Source organism: Sphaerodactylus townsendi, linkage group LG08, assembly GCF_021028975.2.
Source record: "Sphaerodactylus townsendi isolate TG3544 linkage group LG08, MPM_Stown_v2.3, whole genome shotgun sequence".
Lineage (NCBI taxonomy): Eukaryota > Metazoa > Chordata > Lepidosauria > Squamata > Sphaerodactylidae > Sphaerodactylus > Sphaerodactylus townsendi.
In genome coordinates, this window is record NC_059432.1 from 21,271,970 (window position 1) to 21,286,687 (window position 14,718).

Here is a 14,718-nt window from a genome sequence, read left to right on the forward strand (position 1 = left end):
CTGGAGAACCACTTCTAGTCTCATAAGACAAAACTGACCCTCACTGGGCCCGAGGTTTGGTTCAGTACAAGATAGCTACTTGTATTCATGTTTACTCAAGGGAAACAAACCAGATCACTAGAGGTACCTGAATGGATTCTGCCAACTCAGCTATGAAGCTATTCTTCCGGAAACACTGGTGCACTGAATGATTAAGTTATTGTAGGTTTTAATATGTGGATTGCAAATTAAACGTAAATGTTTCTACTGAGAGCTGCTCCCCTACATCTTAAATAGTACTTATGTGACTCAGCTGTGGTGAAGGGACAATATACGGATGCTGTCCTTGGAAACTGTGCCAGTTACATGACCGCCTGCTTACCTGTGGTTGGGTCACCTAAGAACAAGGGTCCTGCTCTGTGGGGTCAGCCCAGATGGTTTGCATGACCAAACATTATCCCAGCCACACAGTCAAGGAGAAGTAGCTGTTGTGCAGTCAAGGTAACATTTACATTCAATTAACAGTCCACCTTTTGAAACTTACAATTACTGAATTATTCCAGTTCAATGATGCCTGCCTTCATACCTTCAAAACACACAGGTTAAAACACCACACACAATTATGCATGTCCAAGTGCAAATGAACTGAGCAGGACTGCAGCCTAAACTTTTCCATACCTGATCACTTGCCTAACCAACAGCTGTAATCAAAAACAAAAATAAACCATCACCTTGTTCAGCACAGCAAGCTGGTCATTAAATCAACCTCTGCTACAAGCCCAAAATCTACCAGTAATAGAGACAGGAAGTTTCTTATTTAATCTCATTTCACTTTAAGCCCATACCACCTATTCTCCAGCATGTCAACTCACATCACCAAAGATTAAATACATAACTATAAAAAGTAAGTTACATATATTGTCATGTGGAAAAAACCCTTAGGGCTGACAGTCTTTGACAATCTGCAAACCATTCTTGAGAGGGTACATTTTTAAGGAGGCATTACCGGAGGAACTGCTTGAAATACAAACACAGCTGTTTGTAGCATATCTGATGAATTTGCTCATTTAAATTTTTTCATTCTAAAAATAGAAGATTAAGTAATTCATCCATAAATGCTGTGTCCTATTAATGCAGGTAACCATAGATACCAGTATAAAATTAAGACAAACAGATTTACATTTGACAGTTAGGACTTCAATCCGCCTGGTGGCATAAGTTCATTTAGTGCTTGCTATATATCTTGTGCCATAAATGCATTTATAAAACAAAAGAGATCCTCAAGCAAGAGACATTTGATTCCTCACTTGATTATTTAAGCAATAGAAGACGCTAACTTCAGCAGTAATAGGTTGATATGCCTCTGAAGCAGTGATACATTATGCAACAGATGGAACACAGCCAAGGAACTGCATATTAAGTATGCTACTTAAAGTGCCCACAACCTCTCTAGCACAACACACACATTTGCTGAACAATACTGCATCCTACCCACCATCTCTGGATAAAACATCTCCAGCTTTGAGTGCCTGATACTGAGTTTTCTTGCACTGATTCTGAACAGCCTCAGGGAAGCACAAGTATGAAAACAGCTGCTGCATTGGCCAACTGGCCTGAATGTGGCTTTCCAGTCTCCTGCTAGATGCATGTGCATGGGTGGATTAGGCCTTAGCCTAGCTACGAATAGCACTCTGTGATAAAAGTAGGGTATATATAATTTCATTTGCAGTCCAAAGACTCAATTTACAAAAAAACCCATAAACATTATAAAAAGAGCAAAATTAACAGTAAAAAGGTGCACCCATCATCTATAAAACGTATTAAAACGATTCAGCGATACATAGAAAACACATGTCAACTGGACTTAGTCTAATCCTGACTGCCTCAGAGAGGAATTTTGCAGCTGCAAGGGTAATTTTTGTCCTCCAGCAGCAATTTGACTAATAATGCAAATGGTAGGTTTTTGTTATGTGATATCAGAGGCAGTATCAGCTCCTGTTGCAGATTATGATACCAGTTGCAGAACAAAAGGATGTGTTCAGCAGATTCTAAGTCTTTATCATTGCAGGGACAGACTCTGGCCAAAGATTTTCAATGCAAAAATGGTAGCCCAAATTTTGTTTGCTTTTTCAATTTGGATACAAGGGCTTAATAGTGAAATAGATAGGTTGCAAGTAAGCTTTTTGAGATCTCTTTTCCAGATCCCAAAGTGCATTCCAAATGTGGTCTTACTCCTTGAAGGTGGAGAATGGACCTCCCGAAGGACCACAGGTGGAAACACATTCACATCAAAAAGCCTCCAATATCTTACCACTGTTAGATTTTTTAGGTAGTAAGCCACACCAAATGGATTTAAGTAATTTAGGCCAAATTCAGTAGGGGAGCATCTAGAGCAGGGGTAGGGAACCTGCGGCTCTCCAGATGTTCAGGAACTACAATTCCCATCAGCCCCTACCAGCATGGCCAATTGGCCATGCTGACAGCGGCTGATGGGAATTGTAGTTCCTGAACATCTGGCTTGTTTATTCCTGCACTCTTGAGATCTAGAGGTAGATGCAAGCTGCAATTCTGCTAGGCGTACATCCTTAAAGCGTTGTATCACAGCTTCAAGAGCCATGTCTGGGTCAAGCAAAGCAAGAAAGGATGATGCAAGGTCATAAGAGGTTACCTTGCATTCAACAAACCTACACCAACGGCTAACATACTCCTCAGTTGCTAGATAGGATAGTAAACCAGATCCCTTTGTAAAGAGGGATCCCTTCATCCACAGTTTAATGGTGACAATCCACGCCTTGAGGGATATTGGACATTCTCCACCTTCAAGGAGTAAGACCACATTTGGAATGCACTTTGGGATCTGGAAAAGAGATCTCAAAAAGCTTACTTGCAACCTATCTATTTCACTATTAAGCCCTTGTATCCAAATTGAAAAAGCAAACAAAATTTGGGCTACCATTTTTGCATTGAAAATCTTTACTGCAGAGGGGAAATATTGACCTCCATTTTTACTAATGGTCGCTTTTTGTTTTATGATGTTTCTTTGCTCTTCCCAGGATAGAGTGTGATGAAAGTTTAATCCTAGGTCTGAAAAGGACCTCACTTGTTCAAGCACTTGGCCATTTATTAACCCTTTCCTAAAATGGAATTTCTTCTCAAAAACCATGTTGGATTTGGCATAGTTAATCCTTAGCTTATTTGCCTGACAGTATCCAGCAAATAGATTTAACAAACGTTTGAGGTGAATCCTAGTTTGTGAAAGAAGGGCTGCATCATCTACATGTACCAGGATTGGTGTTTACCCTCTCCTTGGCAAATGAGCATTTGCATCTTGTAACGCTTGTTCTAAATCATTGATATAATATTAAAAAGAGATGGTGCCAAAATACAACCTTGCCTAACACCTTTCATCATTAAAATTGGATTTGAGAGCCACCCTCGGGGATAAAATTAGTGTTAAAGGAGGGGCTTTCTTTGCACTGATTGCAGCAAAATGTAAAGCTATGCTGTAAAAAAATCCACTCCTATTAAATACTGGGAACAAACAATAAAAATCATGGTGCTGTATACTGTATTCTGCCAACTAGTTATACAGTATTTATTTTTAGCATGTTATTTGTCAGGTGCTATTAATTTTTGTTTTCTTTTGTAGCCGTTGGCTAAATGCAAACTGAATAATGCAATTTTATGGATCTTTATTCCAACAGAAGCCCCAGGTTATTCAGTGAGACTTACCCCTTGATAAGGGTGCACAGGAATGCAGTCTGAATCTAAATGCTGACGGCATTAGGAAATTAGTTTTGGGTAAATCTCGAAAGTTGCACCAAAAATATTTTTTTAATGTCAGGCCTTTAAGAAGGTATATTCATAACATTATTTTGCAGCTGCCTTGACGTGTTACAATGTGCATCAAGATTGTTTTCAAGCATTCAGGTATATTAAAGCCTGGATGGCTTCCTGCCTTTCCCATAAGGCATAGAAGTAGAGGGAAAACATTTGCACTAGTTCCCCATTTGATGCATAAAGCACACCCTGGTTAGTAATAGGGTGATCAATGGGTTAGTAATAGGGAGATGATCAAGGAATACCAGGGGTGCCATGCAGAGGAACTAGTTAGTCTCTTGCCTTGAAAACCTGCTGGGATGCTGTAAGTTGGCTACAATTGTATGGCACTTCACTCACTCACTCACACACACACGCACCACCATATACTCTGTAGAACATTTTTATATTCTTATAAGAGTGATCTAAGACCTGACCATTAGGCTGGAAACTGAGGTAGGTGGATTCCAGTGCTACTTTGGACACTAATCTACTGAAAGCTTGACCAAAACATGTCTTTCACATGCCATGCATCCACTCCGTTGCTTGTTTTCTTCCTCAGCTACAACTTTTCTATATTTTCATGCAAGTTCTTGTTACTGCACAAATTCAGGCTTTGCACTACCCATGAGATGCCCACTCCAATGAAAATGGTTTTAGTTCAGGACCCACTTAGAGCCAGTTACTGGCCCAGAGACTCTGCAGCTAACAGAGAGACCTGGCATAAAGGGAATTTCATATCACAATCTGCATACAGCATTTAACAAAACGGGCATTGAATTAAAGAGAACCTATAAAGTTAGCATCAGAATTCAGGCCATGTTACCTTGTTAACAGGAACGGTCAAAGCGGGCTCCACTTTAGCTTCTATTTCTTCTGGTGTATAGTAACAAAGGAGTTTTCCACCTCTCAGCACACAGTATAGTCTCCTCCAGGAAGTCAACTTCCCTACCATTTGCTACAAGAAGAAAAGATGTAATCTCTGTTATTGCTGCATACTGCTTTACCCTACAGTCATTTTTTTTACGACCCACATTTTCAGAACACCAAAGAGGATGAATGGTTCACACATGTGGAAAGCTACCTTTGCAACTAATGAGGTAGTTTTTGGTAGTTACACGCCCTCCTAACAACACTATGGTCCTTTGCTACATAATATTTCACTATGGATTAAGACAAACATAATATTTGGTTCCAGATGACGTGAGTTTTAACTATCTTTTGATGCTTCATTGTGTTGCTACAAAAGCAACAGTGCAAAAAAAGAAAAAAAAAAGTTCTAATACCCCAAATGACAGTGAGATGAATCCAAAAGTACCTTTCAATCACTGTAATGGAACTTGTTCCAGGGGTGCAACACATCTTTGCTTAGTTTTTCAATATAGAAATATGACACAAACAAAAACAGCACCTTAAATATTTATGGTACATAATGAAAATACCTCAAAATCTAACTTGAGAGTTTTTTTCTAAAAATCAATGAAGGCTTTCTAACTTCTTGCGAAGATTGGTCTAAACAAGGGGTAGGGAACCTGCGGCTCTCCAGATGTTCAGGAACTACAATTCCCATCAGCCCCTGCCAGCATGGCCAATTGGCCATGCTGACGAAACTGATAAGTTGGAGAGCCGCAGGTTCCCTACCCCTGGTCTAAACCATCTTTCATCACACAGTACACTACCTAACTCAATTTTAGACAACATTTTGACAATTCCACTGTGGCCAATTTTTTTTCAAGTTTTAACAGTTTGATTTTTTCTTTTAAAAATTTTATTATATTTATACCCTATCTGTTCCCAGCCAAAGCTGGGTTCAGAGGGGCTTACAGTAAAGTTAAAAACACAACACCAAAAATATAAGATAAATTTAACACTAAAACCCAACATTTATGATGGTGTACAATTTCATAAAAGATCCTAGCCTAAAAATTTAATCCAGCCCCCCCATCCTGACATTAATCATCCTCTATTTATGGGGGGAGAAGGGAAGGGGTGTGTGTAGATTGTAAATTCATAAGGTAGGGGAGACCAGCAGTAGTGGCGTAGTGGTTAAGAGCAGGTGCATTCTAATCTGGAGGAACCGGGTTTGATTCCCCACTCTGCCGCCTGAGCTGTGGAGGCTTATCTGGGGAATTCAGATTAGCCTGTGCACTCCCACACATGCCAGCTGGGTGACCTTGGGCTAGTCACAGCTTTTCAGAGCCCTCTCAGCCCCATCCACTCACAGGATGTTTGTTGTGAGGGGGGAAGGGCAAGGAGATTGTAAGCTCCTTTGAGTCTCCTACAGGAGAGAAAGGGGGATATAAATCCAAACTCTTCTTCTTCTTATCAGTTGCATTAATCAGACTTTAGGTGGCCTCAACCAAAGGCTCAGTGGAACATCTCTGTCTTGAAGGCCCTACAGAACTAATCAAGATCCTACAGGGCCCTGGTGTCAGCTGACAGAATTTTCCGTCAGGCTGGTGCCAAGGCCAAGAAGGCTCTGGTTGAGGTCAACCAGATGCCCTTGGGGCCAGGGGTCACCAGTAGATTGCTGTTGGAGGACCAAAGTGTCCTCCGTGGCCAATACAGGGTGATGCAGTTTCAAAGACATGAAGGGCCCAGACTGCTCAAGTCCTTAAAGGTCAGAACCAAAACCTTGAACATGATCTGGAACTCTACTGGCAGCCGATGCAGCTGCCATAATATTGATGCAATATGCTCTCTCATTGCCCTGGGGAGGAGCCTTGCCGCAGCATTCTGGACCAATTTTAACTTCCGGATCAATCTTAAGGGCAGGACCTCATAAAGCGAGTTAGTTATTTTTGTTATGCTAGCAAAGGTTTTCTACAGTTCCGCATTTATGCACCTATAAAGAGATCCAATATAATATGATTTTAATCAGGCAAATAACCAAACATAAAGGTTGCTCAAAATAGTTATGTCTCTCATCCTTTCCATTTCACTGAAAATTTCCTCCCAGGATTCTAGGACAAACTCACCACCACAAATAATCTGCTGATCATTTTCCACATTTGCATGTTTTTTCTATATGCATAACTCTTGTTAAACTTAAAAGGGGTGAAATACTATAAATTGGTAACTTTATAAAAGTTCTCTTTCATATTGATGCAGACTGAGTTTGCCAAACATGAAGTGATAATTTCTATTTATTTTCTTTAATGACAGTGTTTAGCATTTCTCTCAGGGACTTCACAGGTTTCTGCTTCAAAATAACCAAATTGTCTTTGAGCTTTCTGATGTTGCTGCAAAATTAATCTGAAAAAAAATTCAAAACAGATGACTGCTGTACTTTCTAAAAAACAAAGTCTACATCTGTACACGAGTTGCAAAGAAAATATCTTCACGTTTTATCAAGCAAGTAGGAGGATTTTGGTTTTTTCGGAGTCTGGTTGAACTGAGTTTTCCTGACTAGCAATTTAAATAATAATTTTAACTGATTTAACCTAAATCAGCCACAGGCCCTTCACAACAAACCCCTCCTACATATTGCTCACGCACCTCATTGTTTGAGTATTTGTAGCAGTTTAAGTATTGTAGCATTGTTTAAGTATTTGTAGCAATTTTCCCTTAATTTTGCTGTGCACAATGTTAAAGGTTCCGACAGTTTGAGCATTCTGTGTACAGCATTAATTCAAAACAGAACATTTCCCAGGAAGAATAGTGTTAACTGTTGATTAACCACAATTTAAATGTTAGGAAGAGAAATCTTGAAGTCTTTTTTACCTGTTGATTGAGGAACCCTGCCATCATATCCTTGGTCATGCAGGATGGTTGAACAACTAAACGACAACACATGCTGCCATACAAGGGAAGCCAAAAAGATGATTCCTCTAAAAAGAAAACCATGAAAATTGTACACTGTTAGATTAGCAAGTGCTTGCTAGCATCGAACTTTTCAGAAAAGTACAGGTAAGGTTTGAAAAATAAATATTAAACAAAAACGAATTCATGCCTTGAATTTCACAATACAAGGGACAAAAATTGGATATATATACATCAAAATAGATTTGGACAAGTCATCTCTTAGATCCCTAGAGCTTGGTCTAATAATCAAACTCGGGTATACTGTTCGGTAGCCTTTATTATGGAAACACAAGCCCGGAACACCGGATCAAAGCCAATTCTGCCAGACATGCCTTCTGGTTACACATTTATCCCCCTGGAATCCCCCCTCCCATATTCTAAGAGAAGGACATCTGCTAATTGTTGAATCCGCTTACACCCAGCACCAGAAGGGGGCATTCCTTTCCAGTGTTTTAGTGCAAGAAAATTCTCTCCAAAGCCAGGCTTGTGCAGGCACAAGACCAAAGGTGAACTCTGGATTTGATATACAGAAAGATATTGAAATAATTAACATTGCTCCCTTATCGACAGTTTAATAATTTGGGCTGCAATCCTATGCCCTCTTACTTGACAGCAAGAGGGATGCATTTCCAGGAAAACTTGCAGAGGGTAAGCTGTTACACTAGAAAAACATTATGGAAAGGCGTGTTGGTATGGTTGTGTGGGGACGGGCCAGAATGTGTATAAAACTGTATTTAATCAAGAAACATGAAATTCATAGAACCAGAGATTGCTAAGAATCAAAATGGGGTTCTCTGTGTAAGTGACCAGCTGAAGCCTGCATTTTTGCAATAGGTCAAAAAGGCATGTTACCAGCTTGTCAGTGACTATGCAGGCAAGCAAGATAACATCTTTAGTATCTTGGCACTGAGGGCCAACGTGACAGCAGACATATGCATTTTATTACTTGGTTTTTGGGTTAGAAATGAATGTGATTAGTTAAATAGAATAAGTGTTTTTCTATATAGTTAAATGAACACATAAATGATAATGAGAGATTCATATGTATTAGTATTTCACTATAATTCTATTGTGTTGGAATCAATATTTGTAAAATCATGTTTTAACATTTCATGTTGGGAGAGAAGGAAGTTTTATGATCTAAAGGAATGTATGTAGATTCAAACCTGCAATACCCTGAAGGGGATAGCTCTCTCTCTGGGAGCAACTTAGCAAAACAGGTTTTTCTTGGAGACAGCAAGCTAGTTTTATGGCTGCCCTTTGTATATGCATAGAGGCCATAAGCTAACAGCATGCAGCGTTTAACGTAGAATAAGAGGTTGTCTTACTGTGACCAGGAGACAGATTCTGTCCAATGGGGTTTGACCATACATGCTTGTCGCACGTGAAAGGGGTATGGATCATAATACGTGAAACTTAAAGGGATGGACTATGTGACGTCTGTATTCTGTATCTATAAAAATTAAGGCTCTTCCTCTACTGGGCGTGCCTCTTTCGAGAGCCACCCGGGAGGGTCAACCTCCTGTAACGTTCTAAATTTGGTGTCTCTCCCTCGGGAGAGTTCACATTCTGTAATCTTATCTATATTCTGCTAAGTAAAAACTGTCTGTTTCTAATGTCAGATGTCTTTTGCTTTTATTTCTAACTTAGTTTTTCTTAAACTAATTCAGCTGTGTAGGACCAGAAACGCGGTCCTGGCCCCACAGTTGCTAGAGAAAGACAAAAAAAGGATGGCTAGGAAAGAATGTGGCCCATCTTTAATGGAAGTTATTCCCCACCACTGTTTTGAGATAGAAAATAGAAACCCCGCCCTCCCACACTCTGCAGGGCTTGGCAGAAACTGCAGTACGAGGGAAAAAATCAGGCCTTTTATATTACAATTAAACCAAGATGCAACATTTTGCTTCTTTTTGTTTGTTTGCTTATTTTACTACACTTGAACTTACCATTTCCCACAATAGTTAGATTGTGAGTCTTGAAACTGTCCTCAACACTTTCCAGCCCCAAAGTTGCATGTGCCAGCAAGTTATACTTTGCACCCCTGGTTAAGATAAAGTAGACGGATTCAGTACAGTTAATTCACAGGAATTTATATTTCTTGTTCTTATTAAAGAGTCTTCCAGATCTTTTAAGTAGAAGTATGCACTTTGGAAGCCATTCATGACTTAAATGGATTTAAAAATAACCTGATTTCTTGCTGAAATTCAAGGCAGATTACTGGATATAAACAGAAACCCATCAAACAACCTTGGGAATGGCCTGGGATTTAATATGGGAGGCTGCAACGGGAAGGTGAAACTGACAGAAATAACCCCTACACTCTTGTGCAGACAGAGAAAGAGTTCAAACCTAGGAGGGGAAAAAAGTTAACCACTCCGCCTGGAGTCCCCTAACCTACAACCACGACATTTCTAAATATCTCCTGACCCTCAGGAATTTTTTTCAGGGCTGAAGTGAGAAGGCAACAAAGACCCCTCCCTGAACTCTGTTTCTTAGGATCAAAGGCATTAAATAGCTGCTTTAAGTTTTAAACTGATTAGAGGATTGTTCAGCAGCAGTATAACTAAGCACACTTTTCTTCTAACAGCTCAGTAGGTTTTACCTACACTTGATAAACAGGGAGGTTTCTTTTCCTCCACCTCAAGATAATTCATTTTATAGGGTAAAAGCTACATGTTACACTGTCACAGAGGATAAATACCATTGCTGCACAATTCCCATTAGCAGATCAAGGGAAAATCTTTGTACAGCTGAAAACAAGTTGCTGGATCCCCATCAAAAGATTCTCAGTACTAGACAAACACACGAAAGCCATCTGTAATTGAACCATTTTGTTCCATTTAAAATAGCTGATTTTTTTTAAAAAACCACACAGATGAAAATCTTTTTGTACTGAATGTTTAACTTAGTTTTAAGAGATCTGTACTATTTATAGTGCAAGATCTGCCAACGAAAACATACTACCTCACCACTGAAATATGCTTCAAATACCATTTTCCTTCACTTGATTCTCCCCTCTGTTTTTTGGCTCACTTCAGTATATCATTTTCAGATTGTTACCATTTGCCAGTTGCTTCATCTTTCAAACCTTTATCAGTTTTCAAATATAACAGGCTAATTAGCTTCGCTGGCAATATTTCCCCTTAATGTTTGAATTAGATTATTGCCTTAAATGGAAGTATCCTTATAGAAACAAACGAGTCATGCTTGCTAAGACTGGAATAGTATTTTGCAGTCCCAGTGCTCCCTGCACGTTCTCAAAGCTTTTCAATACTTACATTTTAAAAAGACACCCTTCTGGCTCTCAACCAGCCTCTTCTATCACTATGCTGACTTAGAAAACACTCAGTCCAGGTTTATTTACGTAGTATCTATTTGCACGTATGTGGTGGATCAGTATTCTTATTAAAGAGAAGATGCTAAATGTTGCCCAGAGGCACCGTAGTCACTAGACTATTCTCGTGGCCTTGCTAATACACTGTATTTTATGGTCTCAGATCTTGCCATGCACCCCTTTTACCACAGCTGCCCCATCCCTAGTCTTTTAAAAAGTTGCTGCTGGGAGTTGTGGAAATGTCATGAAAAAAATGTCATTGAAGGAATGAGAATCAGGAAAATATTGATTGCCCCTCTTTCCTTGGCTGACCCAAGAGGACTCGGAAGGAGATGTGGCCCAATTCTACTTCTTTTCTGTACCCTCTTGGCATTTTGTCTGAGTGGCTCCTGGGACTCCCAACAATAACTTTGGATGTCTCAGGAGGCTGCTGGGGAAAATGGAAAAAATCCCAACTTCTTCTTAAGCCTTGTGAGGTACATGCTGATACCTACAGTGAACTACTGTGTTGGTTTACTCCCAGGGTAAGGAGTACTATGGCCTCCTTAGTCTCTATTCTCCAGTTTATCCAGTCATCCTGCACTGTAAGTCTTGTATCCTGGCCACTGCAAGAAATCAACCTTGAGACTTTGTGTGCTATTGAGTAGACTTCTAGCTGACTGCCAGGAAACAGAGATCAATTCTTCTGCTTATTTTCTTGGTGAACACTCTGGCAACTTGCCTTCATAACTGGAAACAGGCACCGACTGCCTCCCCCTGATAGCCAAGCGAAGTTGCACAACAGCAACTCATCTGCCCCAGAACTGTTCTCCTCTAAAGGGGAAGACATTCACAGTAACAGACCAGCATAAGAACATAAGAACTAGCCTGCTGGATCAGACCAGAGTCCATCTAGTCCAGCACTCTGCTACTCGCAGTGGCCCACCAGGTGCCTTTGGGAGCTCACGTGCAGGATGTGAAAGCAATGGCCTTCTGCTGCTGCTGCTCCCGAGCACCTGGTCTGCTAAGGCATTTGCAATCTGAGATCAAGGCAGATCAAGATTGGTAGCCATAGATCGACTTCTCCTCCATAAATCTGTCCAAGCCCCTTTTAAAGCTATCCAGGTTAGTGGCCATCACCACCTCCTGTGGCAGCATATTCCAAACACCAATTACACGTTGCGTGAAGAAATGTTTCCTTTTATTAGTCTTAATTCTTCCCCCCAGCATTTTCAATGAATGCCCCCTGGTTCTAGTATTGTGAGAAAGAGAGAAAAATTTCTCTCTGTCAACATTTTCTACCCCATGCATAATTTTATAGACTTCAATCGTATCCTCCCTCAGACGTCTCCTCTCCAAACTAAAGACCCCCAAACCCTGCAGCCTCTCCTCATAAGGAAGGTGCTCTCTCCCTCCAATACTAAGCTTTGGGCAGAAGTAAATTCTTGCTATTTGGTTTCTTTTTAGGCTGATCTCTGGTAAGGAGATAATTGACAAAAGCCATTTCCTGATGCTGCATCCTTCCAACAGTCTGGCAAAATGCAAATCAGATCTCTCATATCTTCTCTGATCTTCCCTTGTCCCTTTGCCATGGAAACTTAGATCTTTTGAGATTTCGAAAGCTTCAATTTGAGCTCATACACACACACTTTTTTCAGATGCTTTTATGTGAAGACAATGCCAGCTAACAACCCCAAATCCTAATGCAGGCTGAAATTAAGAAATAATTCACTTACAGTACAACTGTGTCACTGAGGCATAACAATTCAGGGTTGTCATCTTCTGAGGTAGAGCTGAGTTTCCTCCCAGTAGCTTTGCCAATTGAGGTTTTCAGTTTCTTGACTAACTTTTTGGGAGTGTTCGGAATGATAGAAGACTCTTCAGTACAACAGCAGCTATAGACTTCAAGTTTCAGCTGGAAGTCTGGCCCAACTTCCTCACTAGAATCAATTTTTCATAGCTTTAGTGTACACGCAACCACTAAGTCATAATAAAATGAAATACATCACAACTGGTTCCACAACCCAGATGTCATTTGTCATTTTATACATCAGAATTTGTCATTCTATACATCAGAAAAGACAAAACTGGAGACACTAATTTGTCAAGTGTCACTAGAACTTGGAGGACTTTTATCAACACAAGGGGCATCAAACTGGGATACTGACTCAATGAGATTAATTAGGTGGCATGGTTAGCATATTCATTTCAGTAAGCCCTTGTTACATTTTGGGCTTTAGGCATACCTGCATCTGTACACCTCTGTACACTTATGCAACCTATGCATTGTAATTCTGTAAGTACTGGCACACAATACCAAGGCAACAGCCTTTAACTAAATATGGAAGAGGGGAATCAAAATAATCCTTAAACAAGTTTACACTATGTTAGTTGGGGAAGCTGCCAAGAGCTATTTTGCATAGGTGGTGATTCAAGTAGGGCATTTCATCAACTCCCAAAACCATGCCACCAATCAGAACCTTTCTTTAAATAGCACCTCTCAATATGCAGATTTACTAATGCTTCTAATGAAATCCCAGTTTAGGAGCAGATCTCTATCTTTGCTGTTCCTAGTAAGTAGGTAATATGATTAAGTAGCTAAGAAGACACTGTAAGCCAAACTTTCTTTAACCACACCTGCTTCTCCTTTCCAAGGTTCTAAAAGGGGCCTTTGCTAACGAGTGCAGGGGCAGGGCTATTCTATCAACCATGTACCAGTTGTTTCCCAACCAACAGATTCTTGTATTACAATTTCAATCAACACCTTCTAAATATGTATACAGAAAAATTCCAGTAGATCAAAAACATCCCACAGTGGACCCCAAGAATAAGTAGATCTCCAGGATTAGAAAACAGATACAGGCTCTGTTTATGATCAAATTCCAGCTTTGGTCAGATTTCCTTAGTTTCCCTCAAATAATGTCAACATACTGCCCCCAAATATGTAGATGTTACTCTCCTATACTCCAAGCAAAATTTATAATTTAATCTTTATGAACTCTTTATGATTTAGCAAGCTTTTGGTACAATTCTATGCATGTGCTGCAGAACTCTGCATAGGATTTTGAATATATATCTTCAGAGTAAGAAAAATCTGGAGTTCCTTTACATAAACTCAACAAAAATGTTGCTTGGTAAGGACTTTCACTGCTCCAAAGATACTTACAAAACAGTTACACCTTCAAAGCAGATGTCTGTTATTGCTTTATCCACAATAAGCAAATCTGTATCGAAAACTTGGGCTCCTATTTTGAATAAGCAAAAAACTGAATAACGCTGAGTTCCTGGAAAAGAAACAAAAAATATTTAATGTCACAAAAGATGTTACACACCACAGTATAAAACTGCCTCATTAAACAAAGCCAATCCAGCAACAGCTGAAAATATCAAGGCAATGGTCTTCTTCTCATTGACTAGAACTCACAAAGTTACTTAGTTGGGTTGAAAGCTGTTCCCATAGAACTGTTTGTTTTTAAAGCTTTTGTAAGGACCTGCTGCTAGCACTCCTACAGAGCAAGGCTTCCTCATGCACTGCCTCTCTTTGCATGCACGTTTCAAAGAGAATCACAAGAGTAACTTAGTGGAGGATAGGATTTATTTCTGGTACAAGCAGGTTTGGAGACTGGCTGGTGTGTCTCTCCTTGCCACAGAGTTATGATGTTTTATATCTTCCTCAGAGGAGTTCTGGGGTAAATGGCGCCCAGAGACAAATTGTCTCCAGGACGCCCCCCAGCCTCTGCCCCGCCCCACCCCTGCTCCGCCCCTGATGCCCCCAGGCTCCACCCCCACTGCCCTCGACCCCA

General features: G+C 40.1%; 1 protein-coding gene across 2 annotated transcripts in view; it reads right to left on the reverse strand.

The window, feature by feature from the left end:
* RTKN2 (rhotekin 2) overlaps window positions 1–14,718 on the reverse strand; it is a 40,260-nt gene that overhangs the window by 7,556 nt on the left and 17,986 nt on the right. For both annotated transcript variants that reach the window (XM_048506679.1, XM_048506680.1), the window contains exons 5-9: window positions 14,082–14,199; window positions 12,652–12,855; window positions 9,549–9,643; window positions 7,522–7,628; window positions 4,625–4,756 (exon numbers count right to left, since the gene is read on the reverse strand). In XM_048506679.1, coding sequence (XP_048362636.1) covers window positions 4,625–4,756; window positions 7,522–7,628; window positions 9,549–9,643; window positions 12,652–12,855; window positions 14,082–14,199 — 656 coding nt within the window. The remainder of the gene's footprint in view (window positions 1–4,624; window positions 4,757–7,521; window positions 7,629–9,548; window positions 9,644–12,651; window positions 12,856–14,081; window positions 14,200–14,718) is intronic.